This window comes from Rhipicephalus microplus, unplaced genomic scaffold (assembly GCF_043290135.1).
Source record: "Rhipicephalus microplus isolate Deutch F79 unplaced genomic scaffold, USDA_Rmic scaffold_72, whole genome shotgun sequence".
Lineage (NCBI taxonomy): Eukaryota > Metazoa > Arthropoda > Arachnida > Ixodida > Ixodidae > Rhipicephalus > Rhipicephalus microplus.
Window position 1 is genome coordinate 160,342 of NW_027464645.1, and position 25,483 is coordinate 185,824.

Genomic DNA, 25,483 nt, shown 5'->3' on the forward strand with positions numbered 1-25,483 from the left:
ACAATATACAGTAACTCGAGATCAGCAGTCCAGGCATTCGGAAGGGGCACCATCTTAGAATCAGCCTTTCGCATCCTGCGAAATAAGGAGGTACAACAACACACAATCCCCTGGTTCCCAGCTCACGTGGGACAGATTGAGGGCACTCCATCCAGCCTCAACGAGAAGGTCCACAGAACTACGCGAGGAGTCGTCGACCGCGTAGCTACTGAATGGCGTGAAGATGAGGTTCTGGACAACAAAGACCCTCCAACGACGCACAATGAACTTTGCCCCGCCGCAGTGGTCTAGTGGCTAAGGTACTCGGCTTCTGACCCGCAGGTCGCGGGTTCGATTCCCGGCTGCGGCGGCTGCATTTCCGATGGAGGCGGAAATGTTGTAGGCCCGTGTGCTCAGATTTGGGCGCACGTTAAAGAACCCCAGGTGGTCGAAATTTCCGGAGCCCTCCACTACGGCACCTCTCATAATCAAATAGTGGTTTTGGGACGTTAAACCCCACAAATCAATCAATACAATGAACTTTGCAAGAACTTTTATTTGACGAGGCGAAAGTATCCGCCACCGCACAGTAAACTGAACAGGCCTCAGGCATTGATGCTCAGACTCCTGCAGGTCGGGGCATATCCCATGTCCCGCACTCTTGCACAAAATTCACCCTGAAATTCAGACGTCAAACATTTGCGCGCTTTACTCAGACTTTGCCAACTTAGATCATATTCTCTGTCGGTGCCCTGCGTAACGAGTTGAAAACGTTACATCGTCGAAGTGAGACGCTACGGTACGCAGTACAAATTTAAGGACGCAGCTATAAGCAGTCCAATGGGCCCACGACGTGGCAGACAGGTTATGCTATCTGTTCACGCCCAGATGGACCTAAATAAAGTTTTTCCATACATAACGTACAATAGTATAATAATGCTATATTGTGGGAAAATTTTTAAATTGCACAGAGAGTTTGAACCACGAGATGGTAATTATATCTCGGATTTTAAAGGTTTAGTGTGAAATTTACAGAGCTGTGTGAAGGGCAAATTTGTTGTGGGTGCAATTATGGAATAATTTTAGTGTGCTCTTCCTAAATCAATCCTTCATTTTGCACTAAGGTGGCTCTCACTAGCCCACAGTAAAGTCATTGAACACTTTTCGAAAAGCAGCTTTACATTTATAGACAAATTATCGCAATGATCTTCCGAGTCAAATGTCCTTTTTTGCAAAAAGTAATTCCTATCTAAGGTAAATACATCATCAGTATTCAAGACCTCATAGAAGCCAACATTCAATACATATTGCATAGAATTATTACAGTGCCTATAGACGCCTTGATTAGCCATAATTTCCCCCATGAAGTACAATAGACATTACAGATTCAACAGCTTGAACACTTACGGGGTGTTCACCTTAGATGCGGCCAACCCTGTACCTACAATGTCGTATGAAAGGCTGCTTGGCTGGTTGCTCCCAATACCCTTACCATAGTCGTGTAAATAGGTATGACTCTAAACAGGAAAAAAACACAATGGTAGCTCAAGTTGTTTTATTGAAATATCACTGTTTCACTTCCTATGAAAGCTGCAAAGGTCACCGATTAAATCGTGGCACCACGCGGTAATGAGCGACAGCTCGAAGCGCACCTACAACATGGAGTTAGGAAGCATTCAACAAAATTTATTGAGAAATATTAGCCAAGGATGATTAGTTCAACGTGGCGTAGAACGGCGTGAGTTAATTGTGAACGTGGTTTAATTAACTAGTGAGCACACAGCGGACATCACTTAATACATGAAAAGGCCTAAAATTGTCAACAGAGTTGTTGTTAGCACTTTTTGATTAAAAATTGATACACAGGAAAAAAAAAAAGTGGTGGCTAAGCGCCTGCTTTTATGGGCGAGTCCATATCCAACGAACTAATGATATAACGACCACTTATCCCGCGCCACCTTCGTGTTCATTATGAATGGGTTCAACCATAGTACCCAAAATTACTCAGGTGTTTTTGTGGCCCATATGGCATTGAACGTTATTTACAACTATTACATTACACTTTCCATGCACACACACACACACAGGCACAAAAAAAAACCAGCCGTGTACGTGTATACTTTAATAAAATCACCTTCGGGAAGACATCGGACCACTCTCTACCACAAGGCAGTGCAAAAGCTACAGTGGCTGCACACGCCTCAACCGTGGCCGTTGTCGATCCTCACTCATGCGATGTTGCAGAGCAGTGGCATACAAAGATGCCGCCATGAGCACCTTACTGGAGTTTTCTTTAATCTGGAATAACAACAGCCAAGCATAACATAAGGAGAGGACCAATCCAAGGAAAAGTGATTCACTATGAAAGAACTCTGACGCCCCCATTTCCCTGTTCCATTTTAATCCATGACCCACTGTTTTTTAAGTTTTTCGGTCTAAAAAGCTTTTTTTTTTAGTTGAGATCAGATATACTGCTTCTGAAAAGCATGTTTTGATTGAAGAAAAAAATTAAGGTATATATTACTCCAAATTAGCATAACAAGGTCTACAGTCCCACGGGCTACTACTCTCTTTCACGTTTCGCAAAATAATGTCGCAGTTGAAATCCTAGTGATTATAACATGTCAAATCATCAAAGTGAACTCCGATATTTAAATGACTAGCATCAGAAGATCTGTTTAGTGACAGAAGGCTCCTTTTCCATGATGACGCACGAGCAAAGCACTGCACAACATTTTGTAAATACAAGCCATAAAAAAGGTGCAACGGTAGTTAATAAAAGAAAGTGCCAAGCAAGTGCAGCCATCTCTGATGCGAGACACAAACTAGCTTGAAAACGAGCGAGTGTTATACAAGGCACTCACGGGGAAATATATATGGAGCTGACACTGCACCGTGTTCTCTGTTGGGCCCCAGAAATACGCGTCTTTTTTTTCATTAAATGCTATGATTGCGAGCGGATGAGTTGCACTCATCGAAAATGATTAAGGTGCTAAAAGAATACTGACAGAAAATTTTCAAGGCGAGAAAACTGATGGAATAGACTTGTGTGAACACACATGCATCATCTACGAAATAGAAATGAATATTATAGCATAGAACATGCTTAAAATCAATTTCAAAGAATGTGTCTACCTCCGAATGTAAAACGTGCCTTTCATTTTTAAGAAAACGACCATGAGTTAGTGTTGGCTGCCACGATCTTTGTGAGCACCCTCTCCCAGCAGACCTTTTCAATGAAAATATGGGGCACCCGCATGAGCGTACAAAAGCTGATGTTCTTGCCTTGGCGGTGCATTTTCAGGGGTCACACATATTTGAACCATCTTAGATGGGATTAGAGCAGCATCCATATAGCAACGAAGCAAGCCTTCGTCGAAAAGAGTTGTCAACGCAGTGCTCATGCGCACACTGTTTTGAGTACTCACATAACCAGCGTTGTCTGCATAAAAACCACTCCGAGTCCCACCTTTCTCTGCACTCTATGAAAGCACAACTGAGACTGGTGCTACATAATAGCTCAAGCAAACGAGTGTTCCAGCCAGGATAAGTGAAACGTGAGCAACACTTATTGCAGCAGAAAAAGTAAGATGCAAAACTTTTGTCAGTGCTCCTTTTAAAGCTGACTTACTATTGTTGTTTAGACAACTTGGCACATTAACAGTCTGGTCACACTACAGTAACCTTTTACAGAGCTTTAATCCACACAAGAAACAGCTCCTGCCACTATTTGTAGAACAAAGCTTTATAATAGCGTTGTTACACAAGTAGATTTAGTACTGCTTATGCGCACTTGTCAGTACTACCTTATACATAGCAGACTAACATCACCCCCCCATCCACTGCTTAGTTGCTTCCTTTTCGTTTGAAAAATGTATTTTTCATGTCGAGCTTAATTTTTAATTTTTAATTTAATAAAAAAGCTAATGATTGAGCCCATGCTTTCTTGTACCCATTTTTCGCCTTATCCTTTGTATCATATGGCGAACTTGTATACTGCACCTCGGCAGTTTATGTACACACATTCCTTTAAATGTATTATAACTAACAGTACAAATAAACCCTTACCACACTGAAGCAAGAAGTTAAAGGGCAGTTGCAAATTTCTGGAATGATATATAGATATCGCACTTAGTTGCAAGTGCTCGGACGAATATGACCGTACCTCAACAGCCACAAAATCACCGGGATTGATTTGCTTCTCCTCCACAGAAGACGATGGCTGTTCTGTGACATGCTCGGTAGGGAGTATAAATTCTTCACCATCAACATTTCCCTCAGCCACGTCTTCTTGTTCTTGTTGGTTGGTCTGGAGAATAGGAACATTCCAAGAACACAACTGATGAGGTCATGCTCCAGAATAACTTTCTCTGATGTCTCCTCCACAAGGTTGCCCTTGATGCTCACTATTTTCAGAGAAAAAATATTCCTGGGAATGTGAATCTAAAATAATGTTTACTCTCCCGGGCACATAGCTTTTTGCTGGCTCAGTATGACTAAGAACCGCACAGCAAAGCTTCGTAGTTACTAAGTCCAGAGAAGACAGACACACAGAGAAAGATGGAGGCTTAAAGGAGCACTGACATCAAATTTCAAGATCAAGATGTGCTCGTCATTCGATCGCTTGGTATGCATAAATCTTCTTGGCCAAATTTGAACGGCATCCGTCGCGTGGAAGTTATTTTAATTTTGATGTAAAACAGCGTAGAAAAGCTAAGGAGAAAAAAAGAAAAATAGACTGCCCTGCGACATCGACACTAGTTCTACGTGTTCGGTGTGATACATTCCACAAATACCATCCTGAATGACAATGCCCTATTAGCGATGACGGGTACGATCCAAGTGTTCTTATCGTGGCGCCGACTGGCGCCGTAGTGCAGAAACGCACTCGCTCATCCCATCTGATCTTCGTCGCACCGCTTTGAATGATTTCATAAAATTATCAAGATAAAAACCACCTTAAAAATAATGGCAAAAAAAAAAACAGATCATGATTAGGCGTGTGCTTGTCGGTCAGCATATCGGGGAATCGTTGCGAGTTGCAGGTGAGTTGCAGTTGTCTAATTCGAAGCACATAAAAAGCGCAATAAAGGTGTCTTTTCATATCACGTATGTATTACACATCGACATGACCAGAAGCTATCAAAAGTGGAACAGCATATAGTCAGATATCATCGCTAACAAGTAACACACAGGTATCGTTGAATTTTAGTTAATCTGTAGACTTTACGTCCACGTAAAAGTAATACCGTGTTAACCGCAAGAGGCTGGATAGGAAGGGCCATCTGGAGGCGCGAAAAGGAACCCGGCAAGCAGGAAATGTATTTTATTTCTCCGCTGATGCTCATTCGCGATAGATACATTGCATTGACCACTCTGTGTATACATGAATGCTTTGCATGCCAAACGCACCAATATAGCTAACTGAGACACACGAGCGAACATGGTTGAAGCGTGCATCCTCGGGCACCTCTGTAGCGCTGCTTGGAACAGCCTTCCTTTCGGAATCACTGTTCTGCAAAAGGTCGATCAAAGCAAAAATAATTCGCGACATCGGGAATCACGGTGATTCCAAGCTCCAGACTATCGTATGGAACCCGAGTCGACACTTTGTAGGGCGATGACAGCAGTGCAGGTGACAAGGCACGACTGAATGTGTCCGCCCAGCAGACGAAATGTTTACAGAGCAGGTGAGCCTGACGTCACTCTTTTCTGTGGAGAATTGGTCAGCTGTGGCGTGATCTGGAGGTCACCGCGAGGTAGCGCCACTGCTGGTGCTCCCAGCGCTAAAAATGGCGGGATCGCAGGCCGTTTTGAATAGTGCCAGATACCAGTGATATAAATCAACAAAAATGATAGTTATTCATCCCTCAGTTGCATTTTAGGTCGCGAATCGCTGCTACGGGGTCTATAGCTACTCGCCGACACAAAAATCTTGGCATGATAAATTTGATGTCAGTGCTCCTGTAAAGAAACAAGGGGTCATTGAAGAAGGAAGGAAGGTCACTGGGCCTAACACTTTTACAAGGGGATGTGTTCATCAGGGCATGAACAGCTTTTCTTTAGCAGCTTTTCTTTATTACACTAAATCCATTTCTAAAAAGATACAGTTCAATGATTTTAACACCTGTAACATCATTCTCTTTCCATTTTTAGATTGTGGAATAATTGAAGATGTTTTGTCTTTTAGAAATAAGCATACCCTCTCATACGATTGTCAACATGTTCTTCTGGATCACTGTGTTCTCATACTGTGGCCTCCGCAATTAGTTTGGGTAGAGCGCCGCCGGAACCAATTGCACAATACACGTTTACGACAATGAAATCCAAGTGCGAGAAACTTGGACTTGCTGGCTGGACTGCTTAAACAGCTTAGGCAGCATTGTATCTGATGTATAAAACGAAGTATAGAGCGACCAGTTAGCTGCCTCAGCCGCCGTTTTTCGCAAAAATATGCAGACACCAACTATGTAATGATATTGAACAGTCATACTGCATGCTGGGTTCTCATGCTATAATTCAAGCATAAATGGAAGCTTGCGGCTAATGAGATGTACAGCAGCCACAGACGATGTCAGCAGCTACAGCAACATGCTGGACTGCTCTAGACAAGTGTGAAAGTCTAGTTTCCTACAGTGAAGGTACAACAAAGTATTTGTGCAAAGCTTTCAAGAAAAACTAAAGAGAAAAAGCTTTTTTCTCATTTTAGTTAATTACTTTGTTGCCATTCCAAAACTACCATGCTTGTTGCAAGAAAATGTTTGGCAAGCGAGAAAACGTGCAAAAAGAAAAGGTGGATGGTAATGCCACATTAAAATTTCCGCACCAAACGCCATGACATATTGAATTTTCACTGTGTGTACTAAATCTTACATAGGGAAAGGCCAGAGACCTAGTTTTATATATACCAAGTTTTTTAAAACTTCAACCCAATGTCGCCAAAATTGCAACCATATGCTTTGGAATCTACGACTTCACGTGCAGAGGTTTCAGTCCAAAATTTAAAATAAAACTTACAGCGACTGACTCTCTTCTGCAGCTTGTGTGAAAAGTAAGAGTCAAGATCAAAACATTGAATCCAGATCCGCCCAAGTCGCGACCAGTGAATGTGTGACACTGGTGTAATAGACACACAGATTCATACATAATCTGCTTATCTGCTTACGTGCTTTAAAGGCTCTGAATAAGAAAATCACCTACCATAATGCTTTGTTGACATTACTTCATTGTATATAGACAATTCATTTATCAATTTCACTACAAGCCAAGTTTTTCTCCTTTGTTCAAAATTTCAAAACGGAGGGGAAAGTTCTGGTGTGTGCACATGAATGACAAAAAATACATAACCCTGCTGGAACCCTTGGCAGCAAATTGAGTGCTTTTTCCTAATTAGCTACCACTAATTGTACACAGCATGTCCCTTCAGACATGTCAGATTAATGGATTTGATTCGATCTATTTGTTTACCCCAACACATGTGATGGGGGGCAAAGAGTAAGGTCATTTCATGCCACTATCACAGCGGTGCGAAATCAGCCACAAATTATCTGAAGACCAATTCTGTACAACCCTAATGCATGTTCATCAGCAGGATCCAAATATTAATAGCCCACAACCACTGAGATGCAATGCATTGTGAAAGTTTACCGCTGCCATTCGCATATGTTAAACAGTGACGAGCCCTTGCTGCAACTGCTACAGTTATCACTGACCCAGTAAGGGAAAAGAATGAGAGAGAAAAAAAAAATACCCACCACCGTTTTCCACGTTTCATCTGGCCCACTTTCCTCAACAGCTTCAAGTTTCGGCTCGCAGATGGGTATTGTAACCAGTTCATCGGAAGAAGCGTTGTTCAAGAAACCCATGCAAATGCGCGGTTCAATTTTCACAGCTGCACACTTCACTTCTTCATTCCTTTCGTCGATGCACGGTTCAACTTTTACAGGTGTGCTATCTGTTTCTTCGTCACTTTCGTCAGTGTCCCTTGTCGTACCATGGACGTCACCATCAATCTGCTCTTCGTCATCGCTGACGACTTCCACCTTTATCTCACACACGGGCACAAGCTCCACAGTCCTTTGCAGGCAACATGTTGGTGAACAACATGTATCAGGATCCGCAGAAGCTTGAGGCTCAGGCTCATCGCGAGTAACATTCCTTCCTGATGCTTTGTTCCTTGTAGCAATCGCTGCCTGCATTTTAATGCAAAAAATGTGACAAAGACCGGGAGCCAAACACACGAAATTTAATTATGAATTGGACTTAGCTGCCACTAATTGCATGCAGCATGTCCCTTCAGACTTGTCAGTTTAATAGATTTGATTCGATCTATTTGTTTACCCCAACACTTGTGATGGGGGGCAAAGAGTAAGGTCATTTCATGCCATGAGCAGGTTTTCTTAGAGCGGGTACAGTAGAACCATTTTTTTTATGTGAGAGAAGACAAGAGGGGATGTGTACACTCATCCCATTCCACGTTTTTTATTTGTGAACAGTGACTGGTGGTGTACATGCCTACTGTACATGCATACTACGAGCATTGGTTAGTAATGTTCGATAGTGCTATTATAAAATGCTAGTATTGGCTGATGTCCGCTGATGTGTGTCAGAGTCATCTTGCTCTTATAGAGTCAAGAGCTAAAGTTTGTCACACCTCACTTTTTAAACATCTTCAATAGCAGCTTGAAACAGTCCTGTGATCTTGTGACAGCTACTACAATTTTATTTTCTTTTTCCATGGCAGACTTTTTAAAGGAACCGACAAATAACTTTTTTCGACCTAGTTTTTTCCAGCGTGACAAGTTACCCTTGGCAGTGTTCACGGCTGCAGTAGTTACTCCCAAAAGCACGTAGTTATTTTATAAGCAGTATTTTTCCATTTGAAAGGCTCTGAACACCGACTTGCCTTTTGTCCAGCAATGCTGAGGATTCATAGCGATGCCGGTGGCCCATCTAGTGACTTGTGCATGTTGCCACTGTTCTGTTTTCGCAGGAGTTTCTGTAACTATGCTTAATCACGTTTATTCTGAGCTTTACAACTATTTTTGAAAGTAAGCCACTACGAGACGATGTGGCTTTATACAGCTTCCCTGTATTTTTACCACGTTTCGTGCGCCTGCAGCCAAGGTTGATGCACCTGTGTCTTAGATGGCTTGTCTCGTCGTTGTTACTCTCCCAACAAACGAGCCAAGGCATGTCACCAAAAACGCCCCTGTGCGTCATTTCTGAGACAAACTGTAGGTAAAAAAACCACGTCACTGCAAAACCTTAGTGACCAGGAAACTGCGTGCTCAGTTTCAGAAACATGTAGATAAGTTGCTCAAGACATGCTGACGAGCACGGGATCATTACGTCATGCGAAGGCAGCACCACTTGCGCCATGCTGTAACAATATGTGTGGATATATGGAAGAATCATGTCTACTAACGCCAGACAGCCGACCAGCCATCTAGACGGGCTTGTTATCACACGAAAGTATCATTTAAGCTGTACATCGTTGAAAAGACGGAGGTCTTCTTAGTTGATTCCCGGAGGATAGCAAAGTGTGGGAACGCAGAGGCGGAGACCCATTTCTGAGGAAAGGGCAGTTGTTTGCTCCATTGGTGGAGCATCGAGTAGGAGTTCGTCCCACGAGGCTGTCTCAGATGAGACGGAAGGTATTTAATGAAGAGAAATGGAGAGAAGGGGGGGAGCTTGGTGCTCGAGAATGAGATCGGGAAGCGGGGACAGAGGTTGTGCTTAGTGTAGACTCTGATCCAGGGTTGATACTACGTTGAGGGGGACAGACGTCATGCTTAGCGCAGACTCTGATCCAAGGTTGATACTACATCGAGAAGTTGGTTTCGATGTGTGCAGTACACGAAGGGCTTGGCAAGTAACGCCGACGTTAATATTAATACAGGCCAGTGCTTACTGTGCTTTAGCTGCCACCCCGGTTGCTTTAGTGGCCACCCTGGCCTTTATTTGTAAATAAGTGTCAGTGTGTAAATAAACCGAAGTTTGCCAGGAAATGAGCAAGCAGTCCAGTCCTTCAACGTGTCGTCGTGATCATCTGAACCTTTGGGATAACATCCACCATCCCAATCTTAACTCCGTCCTTTTGTTCTTGTTTGTTGTAGGTTTTTGAGATGAAGCTGGTATGCACCAACTAACCTTAAACAATGTTTTCTTAGAGCACCATCTCGCTGCTTGTGTGTACACTCAAACCTCTTTATAACAAAGTTGCATCTTACACAAAAATGAATTTGTTATATCCGAAAATTCATTGTAAAGCTTTACTCCTAGCCCTATATTTATTGCAAAGATATTTTTAACTTATCTCACTATAACAAATACTTCGTTACATCCAGTTTCGTTATATCGAGGTTTGAGTGTATTACGAGGGAAAAGGTATGCCTGGAAAGCAATCGCACAAAAACTTCCCATCATTTACTCAGGGTAAATGTCGAGCACATCTCTTGTGTGTATAATGACTACCACAGGTCACCCTCGGTAGTCACTCTGAATAGGGCTGACTTGGGAGTCTCACCTGTGGAGACTGTTCTCTCTCCTCTTCACTGTCAGAATCAACATTTGTGCTCCTAGACGTTGGAAAAATATTGAATTGGGCATTGCGGTAAGGGTTGGGAGCCATACGACGGGGCGGGTTTTCTTGCAGGTATGCCCGTGTTTCGCAGACATCCCATTTACATGTCACCAGGGCATCTTGGAGAGCCTGAAATGCAACATAATTAAAGTTGGAGGAAACTAGTTGCTGTATCACAAATAATTTTCGGATCAATCCATATTTTTATGTAATTTGTGACTCAAGCGTCGTAATCTTAAAATGTGACTTCTGAACCACATGAAGAATTTCATATTCGTGTTAAGCATACTTAGGCCTTTCACGTCGCTTCTTGTCTGAAGAAAATATGACGGCACATGAATACACTCTGTTCTGAATCTCCAATCAACTAGCACATTGTTCATGCAGTTGTTTGTGATGAGTGCATATATAAGCCCATTTCTAGGCTCAGTAACCCGACACATAACTGCTATGATCATTCGTTCATTATACAGGGTCTCGCACTACTTGATGAGCAGTCATCGAAAGAAGCTCCTAGCGCACCTACCTTTGAGCGTGAAGTTTTGGACAGTGCGGTGGTGAACGGATGCAGCTGTGTGTCAACTAAAGAATGCTTGTAAGCACTCAAGCAGTGGAGCGTGAGTGTGGGTCAATTTCATATTTTGTGCATTTTTGTTTTTTCTTGAAAAAAAAAAAACAACCAGGCAGATTTCAACAAGAAATGAGCGCTTGATACTGGGGTTACTTGAGGCCAGGTACAACATAAAGGGAATATTTCACCGATTCAAGCAAGAATAAAAAGTTTGCTAATTGAAGTCAGTTAGTAAGCACTTCATCATGAAAAAAAATACTTGGACCAACTCCCACTAAAGAGAACCATGTGTAGATGTGAGGCAGTTGGCGCTAACGCTTACACTGGCAGCGATGTTGACGCTGGCGCTCATCAAGCGAATGCCAAGTAAAGACGCCCTTGACTGAATTTCGAACGCGCAAACGAGTGTCTACATATACAGGGTGGCCAGTGTACGGTTGTGCAGCACGAGCAGTTGGTTTTTCTACTAGCATACGCTGCCTGCGTCGGCCTTGTGAGGCGAGAGAGGGGAGGGGAGGGACAGTTTTGCAAGTGTCTTCCTATGCCGGCACAAGACGCGAGCATGCCGCACGAGAAGCGAGATGCGAGCATGCAGAGAGGAGTGTGTGTGGAGGGTATCTATGGTTTGCATTTCACAGGCTATTCAAAGAGCTGCTTCGCATCTAAAGAAAAAAACACAGGTTGTATGTACACATGATTGCAACTAATATACAACAGGTAGGACTTTCTATGAGCACATATCTTTTTTTAAATATTCGTTTTAGTTAGCTGTAACAACCTGTATATAGTATATTCTACAGTGGTGAATGAATCTAAACATGCGCTAACAGTAATTATGGAGAATGGTAATTGTTCGATCGAGTGATTCCCAATCGCACCTTCAACAATGTTAGAATGGAAAGTAGAAGAAACAAGTCTAACAACTATGCACCCTGATACATACCATAACGTCAGCTCCTTTGAACTCTTCAATGATCTGTTTGAGACTTTTCTCTTTTTCCGTCATGTACTTTGTGCCCTCTTCATCTGAGCTCTCATCCTCACTGCTCTCCTTCTTGACAGTCCTTTTTGAGCCGCTTGGAGCAGGCTGTCCTAATACTCTCGACTTTCCACAGGATTCCGAAAGCTTTCTCTTCACTCCAGTGGATGTGGATGGACCCTGTTCCAAGTTGGCAGCTGAATCTCCAGGTTGATTGCCAAGAGACTTATTTGCACTGCAGTCAGAGTTAAAAAAAAAAAACAAAAAAAAACCCAAGAAAGTAGGCACAATGTTACTTTCTTCCATATTCTTATTCTTTAAAAGAATGAAACAGTGGTTGCCACAAGCCATGCTGCATATATATATATATATATATATATATATATATATATATATATATATATATATATATATATATATATATATATATATATTTACATGACAGCAAGTTGTTCAGCTACTCCTCTGCTGAACTTAGGTCGCAGGATCAAATCTTGAACCGCGACAGCCACATTTTCAATAGACGTGAGAACTTTTGAGACCTCTGTACCTAGATTTATGTGCATGTTAAAGAACCTCAGGCGGTTGAAATTCCCAGAGTCCTCCACTATATGTTGTCTCTCGTAATCATGTCGTGCTTTTGGTACATAAATACAAAACAATCATTATTAAAAAATGGCAGGAAAGGGAAGATAGATGCTTGAAATGAAAAAAATCCATAAACAGGGGTTGTGGGCTCGAGCCAATGTTTCAACAAGTAGACTTTTCTTCAAGGCTAGAACTTGCTCGACAAGAGTGGCGACGTGGGCTTGTTGGTGAAACATTTGAAAGAAATTTATGTAGCGCGAGGCGAAAAAACGCTCTGTCTTCTCAGTCTATTCTTTCCTGTGTTCGTTTTTTTTCGCCTCGCGCTACATAAATTTCTAGAACTTGCTATTTTTGAGAACTGGTAGCGTTTATATCAAGCTAGCTGGTGAGGTTCAAATGGGCCCTCTGCGTCATCTAGTAGCTTGCAAAAACGCCCCAGACTGACTGCTCATGCAAGATAACAGGCAGATATGTTTCAAAAGCAAGCTATCAATGTTATCTGGTTGCAATCAATGTATCAAGGTTAGCAACGGAGGTGTAGATCATCACTTGCCTTTTTACTACGCTTTGGCCTGGCCTCTTCAAAGATGATTCCGAAGTCCCAGGACTGACAGTATCATCTGCACATCAACACACAAAGCAGCTTTTAGAGGCAAGTACAGCATTCGATATTTATCGAGAAGTGAAAGTAAGTCGCCAAACTAACTTTCGTTTCGGGCCGGCACTGAAGGATGACTGTGGGTTTGACTCTGGCTGCTGCTGCTCTGCGATGGAAGCTTTTCGGAGACAAAGTTTTGCTGCAAACATCTCTTTCGTGGCCTAAACTGCCTGAGCGTGCTCAACAGGCTCGATGGTGCGGTACCGCTATTGACGAGTGAATTGGACATGGTGATTATGTAACCGGGATATTGGCATTCACGTCACTGGAAAATGACTGTCAGCTGTCAACTCGGACGAAAACGACTTGAGCTTGAAGCCATCAGTGGGGCTCTTCAATTTGTGCGATTCGTACGAGCACAACAACACACTAACAAGCACGAAACAACAGAAACTTGCTCAATCGCTGCACATCGCTAAACCGTAAACATTGACTGTAAAAACTTCTAACACAACGACATCTCACACGCCACTTAACGCACGTCCAGGAACGATCGCTGGGACAGATCGCTGGGATTCAGGCACTTGTCGAAACAGTAAGTTGACAAGCGCTGACCCGCGATAACCGCGGTTCAGCGCTCAGCATTCTTCGATAGACTCTGAGGCTCAGGCTCGAGTTCGACAAGTGCAGCAAGTGTTGTAGCTTGGCTACAATTGGCTGGCTTCGCCACGTGACTGGCTTGGCTTGGCTTTTAAGCGGCTTTAAATCACAATAGAAGTAGAAATTAAACTAATGATATTACCACGCTCCCTCAGAGGTTGAATTACAGTTGAATGTAGCGCCATAACGTCGCGATCGCATTAGCATATGCTTGACATTCATGCGGTGGGCGCACATGGACTGCGGTTTGGATTGCCAGTTCTAACTGCGGTCTGAGCATGTGGGCATTTTCGTAAACAGTGATATCCTATTTTACCAACTGTTCAACATGCACATATGTGGTCCCCGAGGTCAAGAAATCGGAGCCAGCGCCTTTAGCAAACGCTGACCAAAGCCAACGTGACTTTCCCTCCACTACTTGGACCTCCACATCCACTACTTGAACTGAATTGGAAAAAAAAGAAAAATGAAGGAGTGTGTTTTCGCGCCATGGGAAACCTCGGTACAGATTGTGGTTATAAGAGGGAGAAGAAGAGAAAAGTGAGCACCGTAACTGTCTGCCACCGGATTCTTGGCCAATCCCCCTTAGTGGGTGAGAGCCGCAAAAGAAAGGAACAAGCAAGCAAGCAAACTGTCGGCCGCGTCTGCTGCCACCGGGTGGCACGAACCTTTTCGAGGCAAAAGTGTTCGGTTCACCCAATAGCCGCTTAAAACCGGCTTGACTTGGCTGAAAACGTATGAATAGACGGCGATAGAATCGCCGTGTTGGACATTTTTTTGGGGACGTTTAGGTGGTGGGAACAAAAGGTCTAAGGTTCCTCACTAACTTGTGAGGATCTTTACCGTGCGGTGGTTACTTATCCGTGGTCTTTGCTCTGCCGGGAGCCTTATGCATTCGCGAGAACCGCCTCTGCGCATGGATACGTGGTCTCGTTCTGTAATACTGTCTATAAGCAATGTGGTAACGACTTGCCCGATCATGAACACCGTGTGTTATGCTATTTGTGGATGTATGCCGTACGTGTATGTCTGGTAAGTGCGTGTGTAGCGTAAGGATCGATGTGTCGCTTGGGTGAAGTGTATGCTTGCGCCAAAACTTTCATTGAAGCTTCTTCTTGCGTAACTGCTTGAGACAGATACGAAATGCACAAGTTGGAAGCGATGCACTATTACCAGGCGTTCACACGACGTTATTTTCCGAGTGGCTTAAATATGTTGTCGCCGAATACGATAATCGGTTTTCTAAGCTATGTCTTTTCTTGTGGGTGTATACAAAGAAAAAAAAAAAGAAATAAAGTTGAAGATATGCTGGGAGCACTATAAATATTCGCTCAAAATTGCCACCTTAAGCGTCTTCTTAAAATTAAACAGTGCCGCAAGGTAGTCGTGCCTTGCGGTGAAGTGCACGCTGTGTATTGCGGTAAAACATACATATTGCGCGCGCTCGTGTTTAAATTGGAAATGTAGCACTGACATTGGGCCTTGTGTGTGCACCTAAATTGTACACGCGCTATCCTCTGCCTCATCAGTGACGATGCGGCAGTCAGTATCGTCATCATCTTCAGCTTGTGTAACAAGCACAGAACAATTTACCTAGTAAAATATATTTTGTGGCAGGCAATTCGCTAGGCATTCAGATGTTAGTTCATTGCAGGATTAATTCAAGATTGTTAAATGGCACCTTCAAATAAACGAAACATGCATATGAGAGGCTTCAGTCGTACTTCAAAATTTGTGCCATGCCTCAAATTGAAAATGATTAGAAAGGAAATATATGCTAAGGCTGGGTGTAGACTACCATTCACAATTCAATTATCATTCATATTTTAGAAACTTAGAAAATTTGTAGCTCATGTTTTCCTATCGAGTAAGCACAAAAATAACTGTTGAAGAATGGTCTACAATTACTCACACAGTTTGCAAAAAATAGATATTTGAAACGTATGTCGTGCCGGAACTAAGTGCAAGGTGGTTAGAGGAAACTGGTTATGACCCGACATAATAGCGCATGTTCGGACGTTTTACATGGGCTGCTTGTTGGCAAAATGGGGTGAGAATTAGGTAAGTGCCTGCAGGGATCTGCACCAAGAGACGAAATCTGCTACATCTTTTTCATAAATTTCATTATTTGTGTCAAGCATGCGTGCACTCTTCGTTGTTGTGTTCTCTCAGGGAGCAAGTATATGGCACACGCTTGAAATCCATACGTTACCCCTGCGATTTGAAGATGTTATCACAGTGGACATGAACGTGCAATGTAGTTGAAAACGTTGCTGGGCACCAACTTTCTTAACAATCTGAGCCCGCTTATACTACAAAAGTTACCACGTGACTTCAGCCAAATAGTTTCTAACTGTTGTGGTTACTGTCAGATAAAAGTAATAATGAGCTAGTTGTGCTTGGACAACAGTCTTGCTTTACTGTATTAAAATACAGTAATTTAGTACCTGCATATAGAACTGACCACTTAGTTATTTTTTTTTATTTGTGGTCCTATTTGTTACAGTTTACTTCCAAAATATTTCATACAAGGTGGTTGAGTTTTAAGTCCATACAGTGGGCAAATTTTATCAGCAGTACCGCATGCTGTACAATCACTTTTACTTCTCCTAGAAAGCATGGTGTGCCACTATTCCGGTATGTCTCGGCTGGGCTTCTCGACCTCGACGACTGTACATGTCAAACAGTTTGCCAAGTGTAACTACTTACTCCCCCATAACTCTAAATTTTGTCGAGCCATAATAAATAATTGGCAGTAAGGACCAGTTACAAAACACTTTTTTTATGAAGTGCTCATTAATCGGGGACCTAACAATTTTGTACATAAACGATGACAGCAACCACTTCTCCACAGATTGAACGATTAGGTTGTACTAATAAAAGCATTAATATAATCAGACTCTTTTTTTTTTGGAAAGTAAATACAATGCATAAATAGTCTTACCAGTCTGTGATTCAATATTGTAGCTAAACTATCGTTGAAAGCCAGAGTCATTTACAAATGCCATGTGAATTCCCGGAAAGTGCTAGGTAGCTTTATATAAATTGGGGATGTCTGCAAAAAAGCAAAAAGCCTACATTTATGTTGAGCAGAAGTCCAAGTGAACATGCATGCATATGTTCATGAACTAGTTCCCTGTAACATGTGGTGCAACAGCTCTAGCTTAAAAGCTTCAGGCAGCTTTTAAGCTGCTCCAAAAAGATTTTAGTTGCACCAGAAGCTCCGGATATGCCTTTCATGAGTCACGTCACTGTGCCTGTTGAGTCTTTAAAAAAACAGGTTTGAAGGGGATGCTAAAAATTTTTTTTTGAAGGGGTGAATAGCAGAGAGCATTAATTTATTAAAGTCTTCAATTTTATTATGTTAGCTCTGAGGCTTGCAGGTATGTTAAATGAGCATGGTCATATGAGTAACACCTCATAGGTCAATAATTTTTGGGTTGACAGCAAGGTATGAAGAGACAGGATTATGAAAATTGCAGAAGTAGAAGTAATGAAGTTGTCGAGAAGACTTTGTTAACAGTACAATTACAGGCTTCACGCACAATTTGCTTTCCAGCAGGGTGAATTTACTTTTGCTGATGCTTCCGATGGCATCATTGCACTTCATAAGCACTGGTTTTATGCACTGCACGTGACGATCTTGTTTTTTCAAGGTTTATGTACTGATTAAAAAGTATAGGATCAAGAAACTTACATGCTGTCTTAAGGCATAATCAGGCTCACCATAGAGGTAATTGGTGACATTTTAGTGAGTTGTATGTGGGAGGTCTGTGTACATAACATCATAGTAATCTTGCAATGCTGTAGCTTTATTTGTGTAACGAGTGAAGCTTCTTTTCCTGTTAAAAATTTCTGCCAAGCAAACAAGTTCCAACAGTAGGATTTGCCCTTGGGTAAAGCAGGTGGTAAGAGTGAGCTTATTCAGAAGCCCTTCAAGAGTACCCACTAAAGGAATTAGTACCTATAGGGCAAAAATTCCAGTGCACCAAGAAGGGCAAGGGAGGACGGTGCAGGTTAACATTTCAGGAGGGCATCTTCTGGACATCATCCTTCTCTAGCCACAAGCTTGTATGGCCAATGTTTAGCAGACTCCTACTAACATAAACTAGGTATAAATGTTGCTTCTCTATTGCAAGATGACACACCATATACCTATTGAGAGTCTCCTCACCACAAGCCCTTACATTAGCCTAAACATATTTTTTCTACGGTGCCCTTTTTTTGTCGTAAACAGTTTTCTGAAGCAGCAATATGCACATTATGACAGTCTAGGTGGTGACCACAGAGATGGCTCCCGCCATCGCGATGTATACTCCACTCAAAATGTAAGACACTGCAAAATCATAGTCCGGTGTGCGTGCATACGACCTTGAACATGCAAGCAGTGACCACTTCTCTTGTGTTCTCTGCACTGGCGCATGCTTGCTGCACACCTGTTCAAGATTGTGACAGTGAAATTAGTTCTGGCAATGCTGTCTCAGAGGTAAGACTGTGTACACCCTTAGGAACACCATGGTGGAGCGGGCAGAGATTCATATCAAATGTAGTAATAAAGTGGCAGCACCATGGTGATATAAGCACACTTGCATTAATTTATTACATTTTTATTGAGGCAGACATCACACAGCTAAGCCTAGTTGTGATCTCTTTTCATTATTGTCTACATAGTTTTCCCGTTGGTCACAGCACAGGAAGAAAAATTTCTCTGTGGAAGCACCATATTTTAAGCTTGCATGACTCCAATGAAGCACTGTGCGAACAGATATATTGAAAATGTCAATACTTCGGGTTCTATAAATGGTGAACTGGTTGTCACATTCAGCCGGTGATCCTGCAGGAGCTTTAGCATATACTCTAAGGTCATTTTGCATCAACAATGCCACATACAATAGTTTAACAATGGTTGTTAATGGGCAAGATGATGCATAGCTTCAGGGAGGTAATTAAGCTAAGGGGGAAAATTATAGATGCCTAAGCACCACTGGAAAAATGAAAAAGCACAGAAAAAGAGCATCGGTCACAGCTGAACTACAGAAAATATTTACACTGCACCACACATTCGCATCGTCTAGAATTTTCCCTAATAATGTTATACCAACCTGCCTAGCAGCAAGTACTTCCAAGGTAATAAAGTGCAGAATGACACTTGCATAAGACAGGGAACAGGACGCGAGTTAACTGCCATCTATCTTTGTTTGTGCAGGGTGTCTACCAACCTGGGAAAGTCGGGGAATTGGGGCCTTGCTGGAAAACTGCAGGAACTTTGGTAAAACCTGGCTAATTCATGGAAACTGGCGGCAGTCTGTGCCACCATCACAAAAATAAGCATTACCGTTGATCAATACTCAAAAAGTCACTCCTTCGACTGCAACTACAGTGAACAGCTAGAAGAGGCCTAAAAAAGGCAATGCATAACTGTTTCTTCTTAGTGTACAAACAAAAGGATACACCGACCAAAATAACACAAAGTTTACAGATGTTTAGGCACCTGATATTGTTCTGAATGACAGCCATAAGAAAGGTACATCGTATTTAAGTATGACTAGGTGTGTGATGTAAGCACCAAAAGTATATGGTCAGCGTTCCATAAATCTTATTGAGTATATGTGCAGCTGTGTGAATGTGCAGGGATTCCAGGTGCTGGCATGATGCAAGCTTGTTTTCTTCGACCAGAACACGGTTGCTTGACCAGTCAATTTGAAAGCCTGTATATTCCGCATGTTCAGCGAGGGCATCCAAGGCCACCCATTATTTGGTGACTTCATTTTGAACTGTTGTGTTGTTTAACTCTTTCATTGAAATCACAGGTCTCATAGACTGACATGTTGTCACACTCGTGGCAGATTACAGTGTAAAGAAGACTACAGAAAGTTTGCTCGGCAGCTTATTCTTCCCATTGACTAAAGCATTCCTTAGCTTCCACGTTGGTACATGCACTATTTTGATGTATGTTCCTTCTACATATCACATATCATATCTGACTTTCCAAGCACAGCATTTCTCACATCGGTAAATTTGTGCATATTTGTCGTGGCCACAAATTTGGCTTGGCTTGAAGGCCTTTTAGTTTGGTGCTTATGTTAGAACTGCCATCACAAGAGGTTTGGTGGGCTATGTCTTGCCTTGTATAATATTATTGCTATTATTATTATTATTGGCGATGCAGCTGCAAACGTCCTCTGCTATGCACTTATTGCAGATATTTCAAGAGTAGCACACTGTCTTCTCATTTCATTTCCTTGAGATGGTGTTATTAAATCCATGAGTATTTTTTATCATTATGTTCATAGAAGAGTACGTAAATGAAGGTAACCAAAACACGCAACTTAGCTTCACAAAAAAAGCCTACTGGCTTTTTCAGCTTGCCTTTGTTGTACATAGCCTAGTCACTCCTCACAACATATTTCATGCTATCTGAGACGCATCTGGAGGCTAAGTTGCATGTTTTGGTTGCTGACAAGGAAGGCTTCTTTTAAACTCTAGATGGCTCTATGTATAATGATAAGGTAGCCACTGGTTTGGAAAAAAGCTGAATAAATCATTTTCTGAGCAACTGCAGCCAATCAGTTTATGTGGATGGACATGCATCTTCACTTTCACATGCAAAGTCTGGGGTTCCCCAGGGATCAATCATGGGACCAGTTTTGTTTCTCATTTACATCAACGACATTGGACATGGTTTGTCATCTACTATCAAATTATTTACATACAACTACATTATTTATAGAAAAATTGACAGTACCTAAGCTAACGAGTCATTATAGTTGGACCCTAATAAACTCGCATTTTGGTGTCACCATGGCAAATTAACACTTCCAAAACGAAGGCCATGACATTTACAAGAGCACATAAAACAGAAATGAGTCAATATGAAATTCAAGCTCTCCCCATTGAAAAAGTATCCCTATTTAAGTATCTTGGAATTCATTTATCTTCTGACCTGCCTTAGAATAAGCGCATCGATATCATAACTAGTGAGGGGGTCAAAAGCACTTGAATTTATTCAAAGAAACCTTTACTTGGTGAACTATACCTCTAAAATGATAGCATACACTACACTTGTCCGTTCAAAGATAGAATATGCATCCATCATCTAGAACCCACATCAATCATATCTCATCGATTAACTAGAATTAAAATAAAATGAAGCAGCAGGATTTATCACCAAGTGGTATTCTCGCAACTGCAGCACTACAGATATTACGCACTCACTTTCATTACCCCTTCTTGAAAAACGCAGACTGTCGTCACTGTTGTTGCATTTTCGTACATTTTATCATAGTAAATGTGCCTTCATGAAGCTTGTACAAACACACCTCATAATATTTTGAAACATATTGATCACCAATTCTAAATACACCCTTTTTTGGCATGCACAATTATGTATCAACACTCACCATTACTTCGAAGCACACATCACTGGAACACACTGCCAAGCGACATTGCTTGATTCATTGATCGTGCCACCTTTGTAAACCAATTCGATATTTTCTTGGACATATGACTTACCTATCTGTGTGAGTTTGTAAGTGCATGTATGTGCTTATTTTTACTCTTCTTTCATTGTAAATATATTTCCTCCTTAAAGATGATAGTCTTGCTTGGGATACTCCAATGCAAAAATTTTGGTCTGTCAGCAAAAAGGCTCAAGTACGACCACATCCACAGCATCCACCAGTATTGCTCAAGTTTCTGCGTTCATACTTGTACGATTGTCAATAAAAAGCAAATATTGAGCATATTTGAGGCACAATATCAACACGTCGATATTGTGCACAGTGTTTATTTATACTAGAAAAGGTATAAATAAGTAATTCTAAGCGCTGCACACTGTAAAAAAAAATGTCTCGGTACACAGCAAAAGCTGCTGGTAAATCGTTGCCGGAGGCATTCTGTAAATGAGTAACAGCAGGCTCCGTATCACGAAGTCTCTGTTATACATTTTTCCGTATTCTCTTTCACATCATATCTGTATTCCTGAACACAGCAGATCTGTTATTTCAAACACAGCAAATCTGTTAACCCAAACACAGCAAATCTGTCAACCCAAACACAGCAAATCTGTCAACCCAAACACAGCAAATCTGTTAACCCAAACACAGCAAATCTGTTATTCCAAACACAGCAGATCTGTTATTCCAAACACAGCAAATCTGTTATCCCAAACACAGCAAATCTGTTATCTCAAACACATCATGACTCTGTTTGTAGGAATACAGAATTTGCTGTATTTAGAGGAGGAATAAACGGAGATCGCTGTAGAGCAGTCTGGCTGTAAATTATTCCGTTATTATTAATGAAAACAGAAGCTTCAGTAAAACACCTGGTTTCGTTTAATGGCTTTTCTGTGCTTGACTAAGGTTTTGTGTAGTTTCTTTGCCTTGAAGGAAAGAGTTGTTTCACTGAGCATAAAATAAACTTAGTTTTGGTAGTAACTTAATTTGTGAAAAACTAACACAAGCTTTTGTTGACCAGTACTGTCGAAAAGCCGATGTTTTACGGGATGGAATGGAATGTTTATGTGGCTGCCTGTAGATTCTCATGATTGAGTTTTATGTCCAATTTTATGTACTGTTTCAACCTACACTAATGCAGTCTTTATGTACTGTGTGTGTGTAAACCACCCCTGCTGCTGCATACCATATAAATAATAATGCAACATTAACAAAACACAGATGAATTTATTTACATATAATACATGTGCTGTAGCTTGCTACATCACCATTCTTCATCACTTCAGCATGTTTATGCCTGAAAAGAATGTGAAAAACAAGTGATCAAATGAATGCAAGAAGCAACTTACACACACTTTATAATGCCTTCTCTGTGTATGTATATGGCCCTTGATACAAAAAGTAGGGGCACGTGGTAGAGCAAAATGTGAAAAAAAAAATCGCTTTGTTTTCTTTGCAATTTGGGGAGGGGTGTCCCTTTGTGCATCCACATTCGTGCTTTTCATAAACAGCATTTTTGGTGGCTCAAAACCAGTTTTTCCAAAAGGAAGTAGCCAGTGAAAACACACTCTAGTGCAAGCCCCTTGCATTCGCTCTATGCTTACGGCCTAATTTTCTGACGTACAAAAGTCAAAATGCTTGTCTAGAGTCAGCTGTGTATAGAAGATTGTCGGGTAACTTCTAAAGCAGTCCGAAGACACTGTGCACCTTTGTATTCACAATCCGCCTTCAGAATACATAGGTTGGAACACTTTCAGCTCCTAGCATCATTACACCTTGCATTTGCCGTGCTTGTCGATAACCTTAGATGCTGGGGGTAAAGAAGGTTCTGAGGAAGTGTAAATTTCGTTGAAGCCCGTACAGTTTTCTTGTTAATGTGAATAAATCCCTGTGACGTACTGAGGTGCTGAACCAGCAAGCTCTTTATTGTTAAACCTCCCAGCCTTTTCAGCATCTTTCGAGGTGAATCACGTATATACATGGGGACAACGGGTATGCTCTAATGGACATGGACTAATATTTCTGATGCAACTGAATAACAATGTGTGAGAACGACTCAGTGTAAGTGTTGAGTTAATGGGAATTGAGTCACAGAATCTTTCCTTTCTTTGTTTAGGGTGAGAGTCCTAGAAATGGCGACATTGAATATTTTTTTTGCACTTAATAATGGTAGTATCACACGAGCCTCTATTCTGAGATAGGATTGAAGCTTGGCCAAACTACAATGAATTTGCTGGAAATCGTTGACCACACTTGACGATACGTTGCAGATAGAGCTGAATGACATCTCACAAAAAAAAAAAAAACAAGACAAGCATTGCGAGAGGCTCCACGGCGAAAAATTGACTTTGGCAGTGATTACCAAGCTTGTAACTACTAAACAAAATAATTGAACAGTGTTTCTGACAGTGCGATCACTTTTCACCTGTTTTTGAACTTTATTCCATATCTCAAAACAGTTTTTTATTACTTAGCTACCATTATTTCCCATGTATTTTAAGATAACCAGTTGATTATTTTTTTTGTATACAGCTACTGAAGCAAAATAGAAGCTATGCACTTTACCGTTATTGTGTTACAAATTTTCATAGATGCCAATTAACTCAAAAGTCAAGCTCTAGTGGTAAAAAATTCACAAAAATTCTATATTATGAAGTTAAAAGAGCAAAAAGTTTGGAAGAAAATGATGTATGGATTATATGAATATCCCTTTTAGTCACTGAGAAAACTACCTAAAATCAGCAAAAATGCACAGGATGTATAGGGCCTGCCCGGCGCTCCTGAGAAGTTTCCCACTGGCTCTGATCATGCTCAGAATGAGCAGTTACATTTTCAGAAATATTTGTTGCTATTGTATAGCAGAATGCACGGGTGAATACCTATACTGATTTTCAACTTTGCATTCTGCTGTTAAGCTCTATGTGCCACATATAGCTACAAATTATGGCTGAACTTTCTTAATATAGATTTACCAGCGCAAAAAAAGACGGCACATATTTTAATCATGAACCAACTCGCCCAAGCAGCAGCTTTAGTGAAATTTTTTAAGCACTGTTTATTGATCACAGAATGTTTTTTTTCACTATGCTGAGGTGGGAGGGGGGGGGGGTTGAGGATCCTGTAAAAAAACTGAAAGAGCTTGACCTGAACTAAGAAACATCATGTGAATATACACTACACTTATTCGTAGCCAGGCGGTGGCACACCGGGCCCGTGCCTCTCCCCTCCTTCCCCCCAAACTTTTTTCTCCATGAAATACTTAGCGCAAAATTACCATTTGCCTGCCCAGACCTCTGGTTCAGATCAAAAAGGGCCCCCTCCCCCTAAAAAGTTCTGTGTATGCCCTTGGTTTAGATGAATGAATTTCCAAACCCTGTTTAACATAAGCATCAGTGAGATTAGATAGATATATGGGGTTTAATGTCCTAAAACCACATATGGTTATGAGAAACGCTGTAGTGGAGGGCTCCGGAAATTTCGACCACCTGGGGTTCTTTAACGAAGCATCAGTGAGATTGATAACTAGGATAAAATTAAGGCCAAACCTTCCATTTTTCTCTTTTCACAACATACTATATGTCCTTGGCACAATTCACAGTATATAGAAATCTCAATTGAGAGTGCATTTTCATGTGCTGGCTCTTGTGAAATAATAGCAGTATATTTTGACTACACTCCGAAGGACAAAAAAAAAGAAAACGCCAGGCTCATAATACTTACAAACAAATTAAATTGAAAATGCAAAGCCACAATCAAGATAATATTCAGCTCTAATAACCGGATATCATCAGAAAATGTGTATGATTCATGCTCACACTTTCACTGATTGAAACGCAGCTTCTGGGCCAACTTCATTATCTTTGTGTGCACACTTGTGCGAGACTTCTGGCCACCTTCGCACCTGCTGCCCTTTTTCGTGTTGGAGCCCTTTAAGGTTATCAAGGTGTGGTTCAAATGAAACATATGAGAAGAGCACAAGGATGGGTACAGACTCGTCAATGGGCTTCATTTAGAACACGTATGGTTACACGCTACAGTCTGCAAATTCCTCATCTATGCATCATAG

At 41.5% G+C, this 25,483-nt stretch overlaps 1 protein-coding gene across 3 annotated transcripts; it reads right to left on the bottom strand.

Moving 5' to 3' along the window:
* Window positions 1-515: 515 nt before the first annotated feature.
* On the bottom strand, window positions 516-14,020 carry LOC142761649 (uncharacterized). Of its 3 annotated transcripts, none has more exons than XM_075885143.1 (8): window positions 13,409-14,020; window positions 13,256-13,322; window positions 12,079-12,349; window positions 10,508-10,693; window positions 7,734-8,171; window positions 4,145-4,288; window positions 2,114-2,277; window positions 516-656 (listed from the first exon to the last, which is right to left on the bottom strand). In XM_075885143.1, the coding sequence occupies exons 1-7, from the start codon at window positions 13,587-13,589 to the stop codon at window positions 2,161-2,163; spliced, it is 1,404 nt and encodes a 467-aa protein (XP_075741258.1). In that variant the 5' UTR covers window positions 13,590-14,020; the 3' UTR covers window positions 516-656; window positions 2,114-2,160. The 3 variants fall into 3 exon arrangements, with proteins under 3 accessions (XP_075741258.1, XP_075741259.1, XP_075741257.1); XM_075885144.1 differs by lacking the exon at window positions 516-656 and adding an exon at window positions 692-1,496; XM_075885142.1 differs by lacking the exon at window positions 516-656 and having other exon boundaries at window positions 2,087-2,277.
* Window positions 14,021-25,483: the final 11,463 nt, after the last annotated feature.